The sequence below is a fragment of the Leopardus geoffroyi genome, chromosome A1 (assembly GCF_018350155.1).
Source record: "Leopardus geoffroyi isolate Oge1 chromosome A1, O.geoffroyi_Oge1_pat1.0, whole genome shotgun sequence".
NCBI lineage: Eukaryota > Metazoa > Chordata > Mammalia > Carnivora > Felidae > Leopardus > Leopardus geoffroyi.
This window is the reverse complement of record NC_059326.1, coordinates 67,750,393-67,771,142: the sequence shown is the minus strand read 5'-3', so window position 1 is coordinate 67,771,142 and position 20,750 is coordinate 67,750,393. Positions and strand designations below refer to the sequence as shown.

General features: G+C 36.8%; 1 protein-coding gene across 2 annotated transcripts in view; it reads left to right on the top strand.

The window, feature by feature from the left end:
• Window positions 1–20,750, top strand: part of UGGT2 (UDP-glucose glycoprotein glucosyltransferase 2) — a 185,360-nt gene that overhangs the window by 25,637 nt on the left and 138,973 nt on the right. For both annotated transcript variants that reach the window (XM_045480866.1, XM_045480877.1), the window contains exons 5-7: window positions 6,710–6,884; window positions 11,649–11,745; window positions 18,843–18,915. In XM_045480866.1, coding sequence (XP_045336822.1) covers window positions 6,710–6,884; window positions 11,649–11,745; window positions 18,843–18,915 — 345 coding nt within the window. The remainder of the gene's footprint in view (window positions 1–6,709; window positions 6,885–11,648; window positions 11,746–18,842; window positions 18,916–20,750) is intronic.

Below are 20,750 nucleotides of genomic sequence, written 5' to 3'. Positions count from 1 at the left end.
ATTTTTTGGAGAGAGTGAGCAGGAGAGAGGGGCAGTAGGAGAGAGAGAGAATCTTAAGCAGCAGGCTCCACATTCAGCACAGAGCCCAACACAGGGCTCAATTCCATGATCCTGGAATCATGACCTAAGCTAAAATCCAGAGTTAGGTGCTCAACCAACTGAGCCACTGAGGCTAATGCCACCTTTTTTTTTTTTTTTAATCATTCTAGCTTCATATAGTATATTAGACAACTTACCATGTTATTTTTGTAAATTCTGGTATTCTTTTACATATAAATATCATTGAAAATAAGTATACCATAGAAATTACCAATTCCTTTTTAAAAATACAGCCACTTATTTCTCAAAGGAGTTTGATCCAGGTGTTTAGTACTCTTATGCAAGTTTTAGATCCCTTAGCTTCTGTGGAAAGTACCCTGTGCTGTGTTTTAGGGGTCCAGCACTGAATTTTGTTCTGTTTTTATTATTTAAGTATAGTTGATATACAACATTGTCTTTTAACTTCAGGTGCACCACGTGGTAATTTAATAATTCTGTCCATCATGCAGTGCTCACCATGAGAAGTGTGGTTACCCTCTGTCACCACACAGCATTATTATAACATTATTGGCTATATTCCTTCTGCTGTACTTTTCATTTCCATGACTGACTTATTTTATAACTAGAAGTTTGAACCTCTTCATCCCCTTCACCTATTTTGCCCATCCCCCCTACTCTTTTCCTGTGGCCCCCAGTTTGTTCTGTGTATTTATCAATCTGTTTCTGGTTTTTTTGTTTTTTAGATTCCACATATAACTGAAATCATATGGTATTTGTCTTTTTCTTATTTCACTTAATACCCACTAGGTCCATCTCTGTTGTCACAAACGGCAGAATCTTCAATTCCTTTATAGCTTTATAACACTAACTGGGAAATTGTCAGCCCTCATGCATTTTTTTTCTTTTCCTAGTGCATTTTTAAGCATAATTTTTGGTAACTTACAACATTCTTAATTTTTGATGACTGACTTTATAATTTTCTTAAATACTCAATATTTAAATATTAAACGTAAAGTTAAATTAAGATTAAGAAAAATATTAGCATCAAGCATTTGGGAGAGGCGATCTGCAGTGGGCCCTCTGAGTCCTTGCATGTTCTTGGTCTGACCAGTAGAAAGTGGCTCTTTGCTCGATCCATTTCTCAGGGTTGTGTTTACAGCAGGCAACCTGGAGGAATGAAGTGATTTTTTTCCTTTTGGAAAGAAGAGCAGGCTTCTTTACTGCTTGGTACAAAATAGTAGTTCACCAATTAGTATCCCTCAGCTATAACATATACCCTCCATTTGTGTAGTATCTATCCATTTAGATCCATATTTCACAGGGGAGGGGCAGAGAGAGAGAGGGACACACAGAATCCAAAGCAGGCTCTAGGCTCTGAGCCATCAGCACAGAGCCCAATTGCAGGGCTTGAATTCATGAACCGTGAGATCATGACCTCAGTTGAAGTTGGACGCTTAACCGACTGAGCCATGCAGGCACCCCAGTTCTTGACCATTTTTGGAAGTAGGGTAGGATGTTGACACACTATGGCTTTCCGGGAAAGGAAGGACAAGGTCCCCATGGTTTGGTGAAGACAAAAGCTCGACACTTTTTTTTTTTTTCCTACTGCTCCTCTCTCTCTCTCCCTCTGCCATTTTGTACTCTCTGTGTTCCTGGCTTGGTGATAGCAGTTTTCTGATAAATTGCTGTAGCCCCTGCCACAACTCCTTGATATGTGTTCCTCCAGGAAGAGGCACCGAAACTCAACTGATGGGGTTTCGAAGGTGTTCACAATGGGCAAGAGTTTAGAATGATCTCTAGACCAATTCAGTGAAGTTTTATTGTTGTAGCTTCCATGAGTGAATAGCAACTGGTACTGATATTGTATATGTTTATACGGTGAATACTCATGAAGTCTCCAGGGAGATACTCATTCGGGGACTGCCACATGTACTGTCTGTTCCCAGGTGAATAACCTAGAATCCCAGGGGGAGAAAGTTGAACTACAATCCCAACTTGAGTAACTGAGTGGCTGCTGGAATTCCCAGAGGCAGTTTCGAGTACAGCAGCGCCACCTACCTGACTCAGCCATCAAGTGTAACCCTTTTTCTTTTTAAAAAAAAATTTTTTTTTCAACGTTTATTTATTTTTGGGACAGAGAGAGACAGAGCATGAACGGGGGAGGGGCAGAGAGAGAGGGAGACACAGAATCGGAAACAGGCTCCAGGCTCTGAGCCATCAGCCCAGAGCCCGACGTGGGGCTCGAACTCACAGACCGCGAGATCATGACCTGGCTGAAGACGGACGCCCAACCGACTGCGCCACCCAGGCACCCCAAGTGTAACCCTTTTTCAAAAGCAGCTTACAACAAGCAGTAAGCAACCTGCTGTTTGTCCCAGAGTGAGATGCAAACATACCCCTCAAAGTTACTTGCTGCGAACCCTGAGAAATGGCCTGTCAGTCTTGACATAGCCAGAAGGACAGTCAAGGGCCCTGGCAGAGTGCCTCTCCCAACAATCCATCCCTTGGCCTGGCAAATTCTTGACCAAACTCATATTTTTATGAGCGATTCTGTTGTCTCTTAAAGTGTTTAGTTAAGGCTACTGTCAACAGGACTCCAAGTGGCAGGATGAGGTCCATCTGCAGGATTAGCCTCAGCCATGCCCGCAGGATTCCAGGTTCAGCCAACTCTGAATAAGTCCCAAGGGGCCTAGTATGTCCTCTTTTGGACAGATGGGATGTAGTCTAACGTTGGTCTTTCATCGCTTACAACCTGTACGAGGGAGTTTATATCTACCTGATCTTTGCTGGCACTGCACATATTCATTGGGGAAGATAGAAGGGTCAAAAAAGCAATCCCCATCCCCAGTGGAAACCTGTGCCCACTTTTCCCAAATACATTAAGCCTAAAAATGGCACATGTTGCTCCAGTTCCAAAATTGTTAAACTTGCACCTCGTAGCTGCAGCACCAGTCTTCATACATGGCCTAAGCCAAGGCTTCTCCGGGCACAGAAGTACAAGGAATTGCATGATTAATATTCAGATGAAATTTTTCCAGTCTTCATATTCATACATGAATTTGGGGGTGGGGGGGATCTACAGTCGGGAGATCTTTGTCTCTGGAAAATCTGTTCCCTTTCTTCTAGTTTTTATTTTCAACCTAAAGATTTATCTACGAACATTGTTTCATTAGCAGCCTTTCCAATTACTAACAATAGCAAATTATTTGAAAGAATTATCTTTCAGACTAATATTAAAATGTAAGGTATCCTGTATAAATTATGAAATGTACTTCTGTAGTACTGATTTGATAAAAATCAGTTTTTTACATGACAGTCCATTTGACTTAGTGCCATTTGAGTTCCAAGGTATCAGTGAAAATAAATGATGTTAATAATTTCATCTAGTTTGATTCCTTTTTACTTTTTAAATGTGAAGTGTGGGTTTAGTATTTTTTTGTGTGTTTATTAATAGGATCCTACAAAAAATGGCAACTCATTCCGTTTTCTTGTTTTGTGTATTCATCTGTCTTCATCTGTTGCAGAAGAGATGTTGTGAATTCAGCTCTTCTTTGGATAAGATTGTGTTTCAGGTTCCAAATATCCAAACATTGGGGCGCCTCAGTCGGGGGCTCGGTTAAGCGTCCAACTTCATCTCAGGTCACGATCTCACGGTCCGTGAGAGCCCTGCGTGGGGCTCTGGGCTGATGGCTCAGAGCCTGGAGCCTGCTTTCGTCTCCCTCTCTCACTGCCCCTCCCCCGTTCATGCTCTGTCTCTCTCTGTCTCAAAAATAAACTTAAAAAAAATTCAAATATCCAGACATTAACAGTAATATTTGTAAAATCCTATCTTAGGTTAAATGCTAAAAAATACAGATGAATGTGTAAAACTTGAAAAGAAATTTATTAGAAGAATGTTGATGAGTGTGCATACATACTGTGAAAGTCCTCTGTAAACCAGTGTAAAGATGCTTGAACTCAGGTCATTTATACACCTGAAGTAAACCCCATTCCCCATACTAAAGTCCACAAATTTCACACGCTTTAAGCCAAATAATTGGTGGAAAGTTTTCATTCTGTTAGATTTATTGAGCACTTGAGTGATTTGGATTTAAAGAAAGTTAAGCTAATAACCAGGAACATAGTATTTTAGTCATTTTTTAAAATGTAAAAGTAAACTTACATTCATTGGTAAGCCTTATTCTGTAATAATTAAACAAAATAGAAATTTGAATTTCTCTATTAGAAGGTATAATTTATACATGTACAATTTTCCAGTCATACTAGAAAATTGAAACATTAATTATTTACCATAGTTTGTTGTAGAAAGTCTGTAAATTTCTTATCAGTATTTTAGAAATGTTTCTCTAACAGGCCATGGTTATCACTAGATGATTTTATCAATTTCTGTTTAGCTCAAATAAGTAATAGAATATTCTGTAATTTTTCATATTTAAAATTATACTTTTTAAAATTTTTTTCTAGTGTTTATTTTTGAGAGAGAGAGTGTGAGCAGGGGAGGGACACAGAGAGAAAGACAGACAGACAGAATCTGAAGCAGGCTCCAGGCTCCAAGCTGTCAGCACAGAGCCCGACACAGGGCTTGAGCTCACAAAACCTGAGATTGTGACCTCAGCCAAAGTCGGATGCTTAACCAGTTGAGCCACCCAGGCACCCCTAGGATTATACTTCTTGATAAAAATATTCAATTTTCATTTTAAATTTTGATTGAGAATTTTCATTCTTACACTATGCAGGTTAATTACTGTGGGTAAATTAAAAAATGTAAAGAAAATATGCCTACAAAATAACTTCCCTTACATACAAAACAATATAATAAACATATAATAAGATTGTAATATAAACATGCTGTAAAATTTTATAGTTATGTCAATAAGTGAAAAAGAATCCTATATGTATCTAGTGTATGGAACCTGAGGGAATCAATAGAAAATGACCTAACAATTCAGTATTTTCATCTAAGTGTAGTATTTGTCTCTTTATTGTTTTGATGCATTTTATGTTTATGTACACTAAAAGGACATGTTCCCAATGTATTAAGTTTAAACATTGAAAATTAGAATAATGCGACATATACATACAGCAAATTATATGATTCTTATTTATTCCAGTTTTCTAGAACTCTCCATAATCAACAGTGCTATTAAGTTCTTGTATGTCCTTTTGGAAATAATCAAGATTATATAATAACTACATAGATAAATACCCCCTACTAATACCCCCTACTTTCATCATTAATGGTGGTATAACATCCAACACTTGGTTGGATGTTCTGTGGATCCTTGATGGTACTCTTGGTCGATAGTTTAAGTAAATGGAGGTTTGCTAGACGGAGAGAAAAATGATCATTTCTTGAGCATCACACATGTGCTTCATGCTCTGCTAGATGATTTGCAAGTCCTTTCGGTAAAGCTACCTAGGCGGTAGCAAGAATTCCTCCTCTTGAGCAGATAAAGAAATAAGCCCAAGAGAGATCAAATCACTGGTGCAGGGACACATAGCTAGTAAGTAGTTAAATTAGAACTTGAATCCAATTCTGCCTAATTTCAAAACCCACAGCCTTTTCTCTAGCATGCTGTAGCTTTGTTATTCATACCCCCCTTCCCTCTCCCCTTTTCTTTGTATTTGTGTTTTAAAGGTAGTAAATGACTAAAAGGCTATAGAGATCTGAATTCATTAAATGTTACTTCTCAACACCTTTGTTATTCAGTATTTCTTTTTTCTTTCTACCTATATAATTGTTAAAAGATGTGGCTTTAGGATTCCTATTTATGGATAGGAATTGAAATTTGGCTTTCTGTTTGATCTTGCTGTGGATATTTAACTTGTCTGAGCCTCAGAAACCTTTAAAGTATTAAGTAAATGATGGTAACTACAAGAAATGTTGGGAAGATAGAATGTAATGTACAAAAAATCTAGCATAGTGCCTTGAAAATTAAAAGATATCAAAGTCTGTTTATGATAGGGCTGGACTATAGTATTTCTCTGATTATCCTTGCAGGTTTAATGAGTTGTTATTGATATTAAGTACTGATAATCTTTGATATAGTGCCTTTGTTTTTTAAATATTTGGAACCCATTTTCAGGAAACACGATCTATGAAAAATTATATACTCTAATTGAACAAAATATAGATTTTATTTCATTGAAAAATATATTGCCATTATATGTTGTTATTTAAAGATTGTGAACTTTCATCATTAAAAATATTCGTAATACTCAGTTTCGGGTTAACCAGGTTTCTTTTCTGTCTTTAGTAGAAGCCACTTTCTATTGATTCCCTCTGATTTCATATATTAGATGTATTCTTTCTCAGTTATTGACATATATCCATAAAATTCTGCAGCATGTTTATATTGTATTGTCTTATGTGTGTATTGTTTTGTGTATGAGTAAAGTTATTTTGCAGGTATATTTTGTTTACATTTTTTAATTCTCCCATAGTAGTTACTATGTTAACTGTGGTAAATGAAAATTTGCCACAGGAAGTTTAAACTCTTTTTGGTGATACACAGACACACACACACACACACACATATACATACACACACGAAACATGTGTATATTTTATCTGTAAGTTATTTGATAAGCAGAAATTATAAAAGGTCATGATGTATTTCCCATATGTTCTTTGACTTTTTTAAAAGTTTGTGTTTTGTTTTCATTTTAGGCCCAGACCTTATCTATTTAAAGGAGATCATAAATTTCCTACAAACAAAGAGAACTTACCAGTGATTATACTCTATGCTGAAATGGGTACCAGAGCATTTGGTAAATTTCACCCAGTATTGTCTGAAAAAGCAAAAAATGGAGAAATCCTATATGTTCTTCGACATTATATTCAGGTACAGTTTTATCCGAGATTATTTTGGCTATAAAAAACCTGTTTAATAATTTCTTCACCAGATTTTACATGATTTCTTCCTGAATGGTTAAAGATTTTACAAAAATGTTTTAAATTATTTATTTTGAAAGAGAGAGCTCATGAGAGCAGGGAAGGGACAGAGAAGAGAGAGAATCCCAAGCAGGCTCCTCTCTGTCAGTGCAGTCCCAATGTGGGCCTTGAACTCCTGAACAATGAGATAATGACCTGAGCCAAAACTCAGAGTCTGATGCTTAACCAACTGAGCCACCCAGGCACCCCTAAAGATTTTAAAAAATTAATACAACTATCAACTGTGAATTTTAGTGGAAAAATATATTGGGATTCTGTATCCTTTTCTGGAATTATCATGTTGATATTTCTTTTCAGATTCCTTTCTTCTTAAATCTGAAACAGATTTAAAGCTTGGATAAAAACCAAAACCATAATGCATATAATATTTGCTAGGATTCATAGTTATTTTTAATGAAAATATTACTTCGAGAAAATCTAATTGATAATACTGATTATATATATCATGTGAACCCTGATACAGAAATGCTCTTAACTATGTCTTTGGACAGGTGACTATTTCTTTGTTCAAGTTTCTGGTCAAATGTGTTCCCACCTTTTCAACTTCTCATTGCTCTCTCACTTTTATCACATTGTGGTCTAATGACTTTGTAGCACTCATTGCTATATCTCAAGTTTTCTTTTATACCTCTGCACTATCCATCCCCTCCACCCCACACAACCAAACTCACGCATATTTACTAGAATATAATGACCATTAGAAGGACTTTTCTTATTTTACTGCTATATGCCCAACACGGAAAGAGTGTTTTATATTGAAATATATAATTACTTGCATAATAATGTATAAAGTAATAAAAGCATTGCAGATATACTTGTTAATTGCCTATCCATATTCTTCACCTATTTTTATCTTAGATTCTTTGGGTTTTTCTTTTTCTCATATACAGATTTTAACAAATATATTCTGAATACTAATCTTCCATAGCTTGCAAACATCTTCTAGTGTATTTCTAGTATTAAAAAAAATTACGACATCTTTGGTTCAGCACAAGTATAGAGATTTAATCAGACTTATCCACCTTTTCTTTAATGGTTTCCTTTGCGGTGTCATAAGGACATTCTCCTATATTTTCTTGTGACAAAATGCCATCCTTTATGTTTTGGTCTTTAATCCCTCTGGAATGTATTTGAATATGCTGTAAGGTAGAGATAGAATTCTAGTTTTTCCACATAGAAGAGTATTGGCTCCCACATGATTTATTGAACAGTTACGTCTTTATTCTAAGCCATCACATACCAAGTTTTCTTACAGGCATGTATGTTTTTAGACTCTGTTCCAGTACTATATATGTCTATTCTACACAAATATAACATTTTAATCGCAGCAGCTTTAAAATCTAAAGCAGTCTTGAGAAAGAAGAACAAAGCTAGAGGCACCATACTTCCTGATTTCAAACTATATTACAAAGCTGTAGTATTAAAACAGTGTGGTATTGGAATAAGAACGCATGGACCAGTGTAACAGAATAGAGAACCAAGAAATAAACCCATACGTGTATAGTCAACTAATATTCAGCAGGGGATCCAAGCCTACTCAGTTAAACGATGCTGGAGGGGCGCCTGGGTGGCTTGGTCGGTTATGCGTCCGACTTCAGCCCAGGTCATGATCTCACGGTCCATGAGTTCGAGCCCCGCGTCAGGCTCTGTGCTGACAGCTCAGAGCCTGGAGCCTGTTTCAGATTCTGTGTCTCCCTCTCTCTCTGCCTCTCCCCTGTTCATGCTCTGTCTCTCTCTGTCTCAAAAATGAACGTTAAAAAAAAAATTAAAAAAAAAAGATGCTGGAAAAACTAGATAACCACATGCAAATGAATGGAACTGTCCCCCTATCTTATAACATTCAAAAAAATAACTTGAAATGGATTTAAAATTTAAATGTAAAATGTGAAAGCATGAGGGTGCCACAGTGGCTCAGATGGTTAACATCTGACTCTTGATTTCAGCTCAGATCATGATCTCATAGTTCATGGGTTTGAGCCCTGCCTTAGCCTCCTCCATGTTGACAGCACAGAGCCTTGGGATTCTACCTCTGTCTCTTCCCCTCCCCTGCTTGCTTTCTCTCTCAAAATAAAAATAAACTTAAAAAAAATGAAACTGTAAAAGTCCTAGAAGAAAACCTAAGAAAAAAGCGCCTTGACAGTGGTCTTGGTGGTGATTTTTTTGGATTTGACATCAAAAGCAAAGGCAACAAAAGTAAAAATAAAGAACAACAAAATTAAAAAGAAAAGAAAAAATGAAGTGGGACTACATCAAACTAAATTAAGCCTCTGCACGGCAAAGGAAACCATTAACAAAACCAAAGGCAATGGCTGGAATGGGAGAAAATATTTATAAATCATTTATGTAAGGAGGGGTTAATATCCAAAATATATAAGGAACTCCTACAACTCAGTATCAAAAAAACAATCTGATTAAAAATTGGGCAAAGGACCTGAATAGGTATTTTTTCAAAGGAGACCTACAGATGGCCACATGTACATGAAAAGGTCTCAAAAAGACAAGTGTGAGAGGATATGGAAAAAAGGGAGCCCTTTTGCACTGTTGATGGGAGTGTAAATTAGTGCAGCCACTATGGAAAACAGCTTGGAGCTCCTCAAAAAGTTTTAAAAAGAAAGACCATGTGGTCTAGCATTTCTGCTTTGGGGTGAACATTCAAAGGAAAGAAAGCACTAACTTGAGAAGATCTCTGTGCTCTCGTGTTCACGGCAGGCAGCATTACCTACCATAACTGAGACGAGGGAACAGCCGAAGGGCTAGATGGGTCATGGGCATTGAGGAGGGCACTTTTAGGGATGAGCACTGGGTGTGATACATAAGAGATGAGTCACTGGGTTCTACCTCTAAAGCCAAGACTATGCTCTATGTTAACTTGAATTAAAAAAAAAAAATGTCCCCCACGTGACTAATGTACACTATAGGGAGGTACGCTCATCTACTGAGAATCAGTGTTCCGAATTATTTTTTGGAGAATGCAGCCATTAAATATACTATGAAATCATACCAGCCAACTATCTGGGCACTTTGTAGAATCAAATTACGGCTTTGTTTTTAACAAATGACCTGTTGTACATTCAAAATGTTATGTTTTAAATCTAGTCCATGTAATTCTAATAAAATGAACTTATTTATGCTGCTTTTGAAACAGATGCCTTTTTATGGGGAGAGAAGAAATAGAAAAATGAAGAAAGATTCTTCTCACCAATTGATTTAGTCTGTGAGCATTTTTGGTTTGCAAACCCAAACTTACTAAACTACCATTCAAATTTTATATTAATACATTTTCAAATGGAGACAGTAAATATGAATTTAATAAACATTTATCTTTGTTCCCAAGGAGCTAATAATATTTTGGAATTGATAATGGAAATTGGCTACATGAAATTGCATTTCTTTTATGAAATATAACAAAGTATATGGACTTGGAGCTTCAATTTGCTTCTCTACCAGCTGATTGCCTTTTTAGTGGATAGTCAGAATGCATTTTTAAATTGTGCTGTATGAAATTGAAAACTCTTTAAAATATTCTTAACTTTTTCAGATGACCATAATTAGAAGCAACTCAGTTTTCTCATGCTATCTTTCATTGTAGCACATGCCTGAGAAATTAGCAAGTTACATTGTCATGTGTGCAGCAGTGTTAAATACTTGTCTGCATATCTGAAACTATTCTTCTATCTTCTTATTTGAAAAGATGTGGTGACTCCTCTTCCTTGGTGGGGTAGTCTCTGCAAGTATATTTTGTATGTGCCCCTTACTTCAGACAGCTCCATGTGAAGCGATTGTTCATTGAACAACAGATACTCATTGATACCCTCATTGAAGAACTGTTCATTGAACAACAGATACTCATTGATACCCTCATTGAAGAACAGATACTCATTTGTGGCATTGGGTATTTTAATCATTTAAAAACATGAAGAAAATGTAATCAAGTTGTTCAAGACACTGCATTTTCTTGTGTGTCTTTTGCCTCTACTCTTCAGTATTTGCTCTTGGCACCACTCTGGTTGTCCTACAGCTAGACAACGAGCAAGCAAACAGCATTTGCTGGTTTAGGAAATCTTGTGGCCTTCACCAAAAGGAGTAGAGTTTTATTGAAACTTGATTGTATTGGAGCCTCTGTTAATTAACTCTTGGGAGAAATGGGGAAGTTACCACAAACAGAAAAAGATCAGATTTTTTTTTTTTTTTCTTGTAAAGAGTAATTAAAACATCTGGGATGCCTGGGTGGCGTCAGTTAAGCGTCTGATTCCTGATCTTGACTCAGGGAATGATTTCGAGCCCACATTGGGCTCTGTGCTGATGGCACAGAGCTTGCTTGGGATTCTGTCTCTCCTCCTCTCTGCCCCTCCCTTACTTGTGTGCGCATGCTCTCTCTCTCCTTCTCTCTCTCTCAAAATAAATAAACTTTAAAAAAATTAAAACATTAGAGTCATTGTGAAGTTTTTAGAAAGTAAAGAAGTGGTAATCAACCAAATTCTGGGTCCTTGATAAACTATCTAGAGAGAGTATAAATATCCCCCAAATAATAATTCAGTGACTAAAAAGTCAATATTAATAATTTACTCTAATGTCCTAATAAACATATTGAATTTACAAGAAGATGTTTGAATCGATATTTTCTCTCTTTAAAAAAATAAATGTGTTTGAACAGAAACCAGTCTCACAGAAAATGTACTTATCTGGCTACGGTGTGGAGCTAGCAATTAAGAGTACAGAATACAAAGCTTTGGATGATACTCAAGTTAAAAGTAAGTTTACTCTCTGTACTTGAATAGAATAAAAATTTGGAGGCTTACAAACTTTGTTCTTTTAAAAATGTAATGACTATAGTCTTATGTATGATAATTTGAGGGGAGTTTGGGGCAGTACACCTGTCAAACGGTAATGCAGGGGTCCTAAGGTGAGCTCAGGGGAGGGCAGGAACCTCCCGTGGAGCAGAAGGGCAAAAGCTTGCTTGATCTTGATTTTCAGTACGAATACAAACCGTGAAAGCGGGGCCTCACGATCCTTCTGATCTTTTGGGTTAGACATGTTCTCCTTAGTTTAATTTAATTTAATTTTATTTTATTACTATTTTTTGAATTAAAAAAATTTTTTTAATTTTCATCCAAATTAGCATATAGTGAAACAATGATTTCAGAAGTAGATTCCTTAGCACCCCTTACCCATTTAGCCCAGCCCCCCTCCCACAACCCCTCCAGTAACCCTCAGTTTGTTCTCCATATTTATGAGTCTCTTCTGTTTTGTCCCCCTCCCTGTTTTTATATTATTTTTATTTCCCTTCCCTTATGTTCATCTGTTCTGTCTCTTAAAGTCCTCATATGAGTGAAGTCATATCATTTTTGTCTTTCTCTGACTAATTTCACTTAGCATAATACCCTCCAGTTCCATCCACGAAGTTGCAAATGGCAAGATTTCATTCTTTTTGATTGCCGAGTAATACTCCATTGTGTGTGTGCGTATGTGTATATATATATATATACATATGTATATATACACATACACACACCACATCTTCTTTATCCATTCATCCATCGATGGACATCTGGGCTCTTTCCATACTTTAGCTATTGTTGATAGTGCTGCTATAAACATGGGGGTGCATGTGTCCCTTCAAAACAGCACACCTGTATCCCGTGGAGAAGTGCCTAGTAGTGTAATTGCTGGGTCATAGGGTAGTTCTATTTTTAGTTTTTAGAGGAACCTCCATACTGTTTTCCAAAGTGACTGCACCAGCTTGCGTTCCCACCAACAATGCAAAAGAGATCCTCTTTCTCCACATCCTTGCCAACATCTGTTGTTGCCTGAGTTGTTAATGTTAGCCATTCTGACAGGTATGAGGTGGTATCTCAGTGTGGTTTTGATTTGTATTTCCCTGATGATGAGTGATGTTGAGCATTTTTTCATGTGTCATTGGCCATCTGCATGTCTTCTTTGGAGAAGTGTCTATTCATGTCTTTTGCCCATTTCTTCACTGGATTATTTGTTTTTTGGGTGTTGAGTTTGATAAGTTCTTTATAGATTTTGGATACTAACCCTTTATCTGATATGTCATTTGCAAATATCTTCTCCCATTCTGTCGGTTGCCTTTTAGTTTTGCTGATTGTTTCCTTCACTGTGCAGAAGCTTTTTATTTTGATGAGGTCCCAGTAGTTCATTTTTGCTTTTGTTTCCTTTGCCTCTGGAGATGTATTGAGTAAGAAGTTGCTGCAGCTAAGGTCAAAGAGGTTTTTGCCTGCTTTCTTCTCAAGGATTTTGGTGGCATCCTGTCTTACATTGAGGTCTTTCATCCATTTTGAGTTTATTTTTGTGTATGGTGTAAGAAAGTGGTCCAGGTTCATTCTTCTGCATGTCGCTGTCCAGTTTTCCCAGCACCACTTGCTGAAGAGACTGTCTTTATTCCATTGGACAGTCTTCCCTGCTTTGTGAAAGATTAGTTGGCCATACATTTGTAGGTCCATTTCTGGGTTCTCTATTCTGTTCCATTGATCTGAGTGTCTGTTCTTGTGCCAGTACCACACTGTCTTGGTAATTACAGCTTTGTAGTATAGCTTGAAGTCTGGGATTTTGATGCCTCCTGCTTTGGTTTTCTTTTTCAAGATCACTTTGGCTATTCGGGGTCTTTTCTGGTTCCATACAAATTTTAGGATTATTTGTTCTAGCTCTGTGAAGAATGCTCGTGTTACTTTGATAGGAATTGCACTGGATACTGAGATTGCTTTGGGTAGTATCAACATTTTAACAATATTTGTTCTTTCTATCCAGGAGCATGGAATCTTTTTCCATTTTTTTTTGTGTCTTCTTTCATAAGCTTTCTATAGTTTTCAGTGTATAGATTTTTCACCTCTTTGGTTAGAATTTATTCCTAGGTATTTTATGGTTTTTCGTGCAACTGTAAATGGGATCGATTCCTTGATTTCTCTTTCTGTCGCTTCATTGTTGGTGTAGAGGAATACAACTGATTTCTGTGCATTGATTTTCTACCCTGCAACTTTGCTGAATTCATGAATCAATTCTAGCAGCTTTTTGTGGAATCTTTTGGGTTTTCCATATAGAGTATCATGTCATCTGCAAAGAGTGAAAGTTTGACCTCCTGGCCGACTTGGATGCCTTTTATTTCTTTGTGTTGTCTGATTGCAGAGGCTAAGACTTCCAATACTATGTTGAATAATAGTGGCGAGAGTCGACATCCCTGTCTTGCTCCTGTCCTTAGGGGAAAAGCTCTGTTTTTCCCCATTGAGAATGATATTAGCATTGGCTCATTCATATATGGCTTTTATGATCTCGAGGTATCCTCCTTCTATCCCTACTTTCTTGAGGGTTTTTATCAAGAAAGGATGCTCTATTTTGTCAAATGCTTTCTCTGCACCTATTGAGAGGATCGTATGGTTCTTGCCCTTTCTTTTATTGATGTGATGAATCACATTAGTTGTTTTGCGGATATTGAACCAGCCCTGCATCCCAGGTATAAATCCCACTTGGTCATGGTGAATAATTTTTTTAATGTATTGTTGGATCCGGTTGGCTAATATCTTGTTGAGGATTTTTGCATCCATGTTCATCAGGGAAATTGGTCCATAGTTCTCCTTTTTTAGTGGGGTCTTTGTCTTGTTTTGGAATCAAGGTAACACTGGCTTCATAGAAGAGTTAGGAAGTTTTCCTTCCATTTCTATTTTTTGGAACAGCTTCAAGAGAATAGGTGTTAACTCTTCCTTAAATGTTTGGTAGAATTCCCTTGGAAAGCCATCTGGCCCTGGACTCTTGTTTTTTGGGAGATTTTTGATTACTAATTTGATTTCTTTACTGGTGATGGGTCTGTTCAAATTTTCTAATTCTTCCTGTTTGTTTTGGTAGTTTATATGTTTCTAGGAATTTGTACATTTCTGCCAGATTGCCCATTTTACTGGCATATAATTGCTTATAATATTCTCTTATTATTTTTATTTCTGCTGTGTTGGTTGTAACCTCTCCTCTTTCATTCTTGATTTTATAATTTGGGGCTTTCCGTTTTTCTTTTTGATCAAACTGGCTAGTGATTTATCAATTTTGTTAATTCTTTTAAAGAACCAGCTTCTGGTTTCATTGATCTATTCTACTGGGGTTTTTTGTTTGTTTCCTATTTGTTGTTTCAATAGCATTGGTTTCTGCTCTACTGTTTATTATTTCCTGTCTTCTGTTGATTTGGGGTTTTATTTGCTGTTCTTTTCCCAGCTCCTTAAAGCGTAAAGTGTATCAGATCTTTCTTCCTTTAGGAAGTCCTGGATTGCTATATACTTCCCTCTTATGACTGCCTTTGCTGCGTCCCAGAGGTTTGGGGCTGTGGTTTTATCATTTTCATTGACTTCCATATACTTTTTAATTTCCTCTTTAACTGCTTGGTTGGCCCATTCATTCTTTAGTAGAATGTTCTTCAGTCTCCAAGTATGTGTTACCTTTCCCAGTTTTTTCTCGTGGTTGATTTTGAGTTTCGTAGCATTGTGGTCTGAAAATATGCACGGTATGATCTCGATCTTTTTGTACTTACTTAGGGCTGATTTGTGTCCCAGTATATGGTCTGTTCTGGAGAAGATTCCATGTGCACTGGAGAAGAATGTATATTCTGCTGCTTTAGGATGAAATGTTCTGAATATATCTGTTAAGTCCATCTGGTCCAGTGTGTCATTCAAAGCCATTGTTTCCTTGTTGAATTTTTGATTAGATGATCTGTCCATTGTTGTGAGTGGGGTGTTGAAGTCTCCTACTATTACGGTATTACTATCGATGAGTTTCTTTGTGATTAATTAACATATACTTGGGTGCTTCCACATTTGGCGCATAAATGTTTACAGTTAGGTCGTCTTGGTGGACAGACCCCTTGATTATGATATAATGCCCTTCTGCATCTCTTGCTACAGTCTTTATTTTAAAGTCTAGGTTGTCTGATATAAGTATGGCTACTCCAGCTTTCTTTTGTTGACCATTAGCATGATAGATGGTTCTCCATCCCCTTATTTTCAATATGAAGGTGTCTTTAGGTCTAAAGTGGGTCTCTTGTAAATAGCATATGGATGGGTCTTGTTTTCTGATCCATTCTGTTACCCTGTGTCTTTTGATTGGAGCATTGAGTCCATTGACGTTTAGAGTGAGTACTGAAAGATATGAATTTATTGCCATTATGATGCTTGTAGAGTTGGAGTTTCTGGTGGTGTTCTCTTGTCCTTTCTAATCTTTGTTGCTTTTGATATATATATATGTGTATATATATATGTATATATATATGTATATGTGTGTATATATATGTATGTATATATATATATATAAATTTTTTTTTTTTTATCTTTTCTCCCCTCAGAGAGTCCCCCTTAAAATTTCTCGCAAGGCTGGTTTAGTGGTCACAAACTCCTTTAATTTTTGTTTGTCTGGGAAACTTTTTATCTCTCCTTCTATTTTGTAGAATTTAATTTTAAACTGAAAGAAATATGTTTAATATTGTGCTCCCAAAAACTTTTTTAGAAATTTGAAGTAGCATGTTATTTTCCTTTATCCAGTGGCTTCCCAACCATTTTCAGCAACATATAAAAAAATGGTAACATGTGCGAGGCACACTGAGGTAACGAGGCTGGTTATGACTGGAGGTGACTGGCCCATGATGTGCCCAGCCACCTCCAGGGTGGGGACCGGGTGTCTCAGGGGATCAGTATCTCAGTAAATCTGAAAGTCATTGGCAACACATGGTCTTAGGGAGCTTTGTCTCAAGTAATCATAATAAAGTTAGGATGATGATGCTGTTCTTTAAGACAGGAGAGGCCTGTGAATTGCTACATTGGATGAAGTAGATTGATTAGATTTGTGTCTACAAACTGATATCTGTCCATGGTTGTGCATTCTAACTCTAGGCCCCAGATGAAGGACTCTGGAGACCTGAACACGATGAATGAGTTTTCAGATTCTTTCTTTTCTTTTCTTCTCTGGTTCATCTGAAATTTATTTATATCTGATTCTTGGTTGAGTTTTTAATTCATTTTTTTATAGACTCTCGGGTGTGGCTTCTGCTTCAACTTTATTTTTCTATCCAGGATCTGGTCCTGGAGGCCCTGCCCTGATCACAGACTTCGCTCTGGCCATTCCTCCTGAATGTGCTTCAGATAAAGATCTGTATTACTGTTAAGTCCTACCAGTTAAAGAGTTACTGGAAAAGTAATAATCAGATTTTATGTATTTCTATATTGCTTATATATAGCCTTATAATGCTTTATAATTTAATATCTTAGTTTACAGTTATAATAGTAACAGGCATTTTCTAGCTATCCTTGGGCTTGTGGAATTTTCTTTAAAATGTTAGGTGAAAAAAAAGGAAATTGAAAAAAAATAAAAAATAATTTAAAAAATGTTAGGTGAAAAAAAATTTAAAACTCCGGTGATCACATGAATGATCTATATTACATATTTAACTCAGTTCATTTTTTTCCCTTTGTATATATGTGTCAAACTGGCCTTCTCTCTGATCTTTGGCCTTCTGTACCTTGACCCTCCCTCCTCCCCCATATAAATTAATGGATATTCTTGACAGTGCTTTCAGATTGAATGCCTTATGCTGAAAATCTGACTTCGTGATACTACTGGTTAAAATCCTTTAGTGGCTCCCCATAACATCCCTCATAAATTACAGTACCATGGCGTTGCAAAGAAAGCTTTCATACTCCAGCCTCTTTCTGCCTTAACACTCTCCCATAGCCTCTCATTTGTACCCTCTGGTTCTGCAACACTAAACTACTATACAGAATAATTTTCTGTTCCCTGGATGCCTCCATGTTTGGCTCCATGCGAAGCCTTTATGACCTCTATAGAGTACTTTTATCCCTTAGCATATGCTGTTCCCTCTTCCTGAAACCTTCCATCTTCTCCCACTTTCCTTTCATCAAAGTCTACGCATCTTTTAAAACTCCTATCCATTAGTACCTGTGAGACAGCTGCCTACCGTTGTCTCTGTCGAGGGTGGTTTTCTCCTTTCTACAGTCCATGTGTTGTGTGCTGCTTTCATGAAAACTTTACACAGTGCCTTAAAATTGTCTATTTGTCTCTCTCCTTTCCCCCAACTGGAGTTTCTTTCTTTTGTGTCTCTCTTCCTGGTGTGTATGTGGCAGGAGTCTTGGCAAACAGCCAGCAAATGTTTGTGTGATGAAGGACTAAAAGGGAGGAGAAGGAGGACTAGATCTGAACACCCAGGGCTTTTAGCTGTAGCCCTGAGGTGTGGGCCTTCAGAAAAGAGAGAGGGGAAGAGTGTACTTGAGGGGCACTGGTGCACCCCGAAAGCAGCCCCATGCTGTAGGAGGTCACGAGTTCTTGTGACCCCAAGTACCCTTTACATGTACCATTTACCGCCCTGTATGTTGTATTATTTGGTGAGTAATGGAGAAGGAAAGGGAGAGATGACTGTAAAATGTTATATCCTTACTTTTTGAGGCCATGAGTTTGGGGGTCTTCCTAAAGATTTCTTGATTATCTTTAAAGGCATTAGAAATATGCATGCATGCTTATATTTGTTAGGATTTGGCGCTCCTGCCTGGCTTAAGAGCTAAGCCCAGGATTTGTTGCAGTCACTTTGGCTTATCATTCTGGTTATAAAATAGAACTTGACTGTGAAATAATCTGTAAAGCATTTGTTAAATATTTAACAATCCAAGCCTGTTTAAAAAGAGCACAGTCAGAAATAAAAGCATGTGCACATGCGTGTATCAGTGAGCTGATGCGCGAAACAAGAACAAGGTAAAACAAAAGGAATCTAATCTCGCGTTCTTCTAATTTTTTATTACATCTCCCTTTTCCAGTCTGAAAATGTTTTTGTATTGTTTCGTTTCCAAAATAGCAGTGACTAATGCTACCGTAGAGGATGGGATTGAAACAAATGAAGTTCAAGGATTTCTCTTCGGGAAACTAAAGTAAGTCTGAATGGAAATGAAGTTCTATTACTGTACCTTAAGTTTGTTCTTAAAGGAATTCAGTGTGCTGTGTTGGCACATGTTTCAGTTCTTAAAATATACATGTAATTGGTTTTATTTATTACAAAAGTAATACATGGCTAATGCAAAACACAAAATTGAAAATTAATCACTAATTTCACATATGATGAGTATGATTAGAAAAATAGGAATTAGAAATGATCAAACTTATCTTTGTCAAAAAAAAACAAAACATTAGAGCATCTTTCACAGATCTACTGGGTTAGAAAAATTATGGTTAGTATTGGGTTGTTTGCATGAAGTAATCAAAATTTTTATGCGTCAAAAGAAAAGAAAATATGTATTTTTCTTAAATTTCTATGTGCAGATTGCCATATCAAAAACCTTTTAATATCTCATCTTAATCTCATATACACCTGTAAGTAACTGTTCAGATATTAAAATTGTCCCCCCCCCCTTTTTCTGTCTTGCATCACTGATTGGAGACCAAGAATGGGATGGTGAGTGCTCTCTGAATGCTCATGAATGGGGATTGTTGTCATTTTATATGTGCTTTCCCTTAGTTACAAGAAGGGAAAGTTTGTGGCTTCATTACAAAGGCAAAATTAATTACAGGTGAAGGACAGTTTTTATTAATAGCTTTGTTTTACTTAATGTTGCAAGTATTTATAAAGGACACTAAGGTCAGTTCTCCTGGCGAGTAGGTACTCTACAGAGCAGGGGAACGTTTGTGGAGACTGTGCTAATTTATATAGATGATGGAGTTATATTTTAAAGTATTGGCACAGTGGTGTGCTAATTGGCCTTGAAAAGTTCGCGAATCTTGCAAAATGGATTTATTCTAAGTAAGGTATTTAGTAGATAATAATACACTTTTATTCCATTGTCAGCTGTATCTCAGCCTCGTGGAATCCACAGTTCTATTCTTTTTTAAACATAAAACTTTTTATGGGAATAAATTGCACATTCTACAAAAAGCCTTGGGAGCCATTTTTAAAAGAGGAGGTACTCAAAATTAGTTCTTACACAGCTATTCAGTTGATTTAAGCAAAACCCTTTGCTTTGAGGTATTATATGAATAATGTATTTTTGTCTGATTTACATAAATTTAGCAGTGAAATTTAAGATTATTATTAAATATGAAAACCAGTAATATAGCTCTTATAAACTTAATATTGCTCAGTAATTAAATTGATAAAGGAGGGGTTAATTTAGTTCATAGTGGACTGAACTTCCTTTTGGAAGAGGTTCTCTTGCCCTTTCACTGTAACAGTTGTAGTCAGTCTTCATTCATTTTTAAAACGTGCCCCCGTGTTGTACTAAAATCACATAAAATCAACACTGTGGTGTATTTACTTAGTGTTAACTATATGATTAATGCATTTCTGTGTATGTGTTCTGTATATTTTTTCTCTTTTTAAAATCTTTTTGCTGTTGAAATATGTGTTTTGTGAGTTGTGTTGGTGATAAGCTTTTTTTAAAAAAAGAATTTAAATCTGAAATGGCATTGTGTCTTGATTTCATGAGTTAGAAAAAAGAAGTTATAGTTTATTTTTTTTAATTTTTGAGAGACAGCACGAGCAGACGAAGAGGGACAAAGGGAGAGAGGGAGAGAGGGAGAGAGGGGGAGAGGGAGAGAGGGAGAGAGGGAGAGAGAGAGAGAGAGAGAGAGAGACTTAACGCAGGCTCCACACTCAACATGGAGCCTGATGTGGGGCTCAATCCCACAACCCTGGGATCATGACCTGAGCCAAAAACAAGAGTCAGATGCTCAACCAAATGAGCCACCCATGTGCCCAGAAGTTATAGTGTAT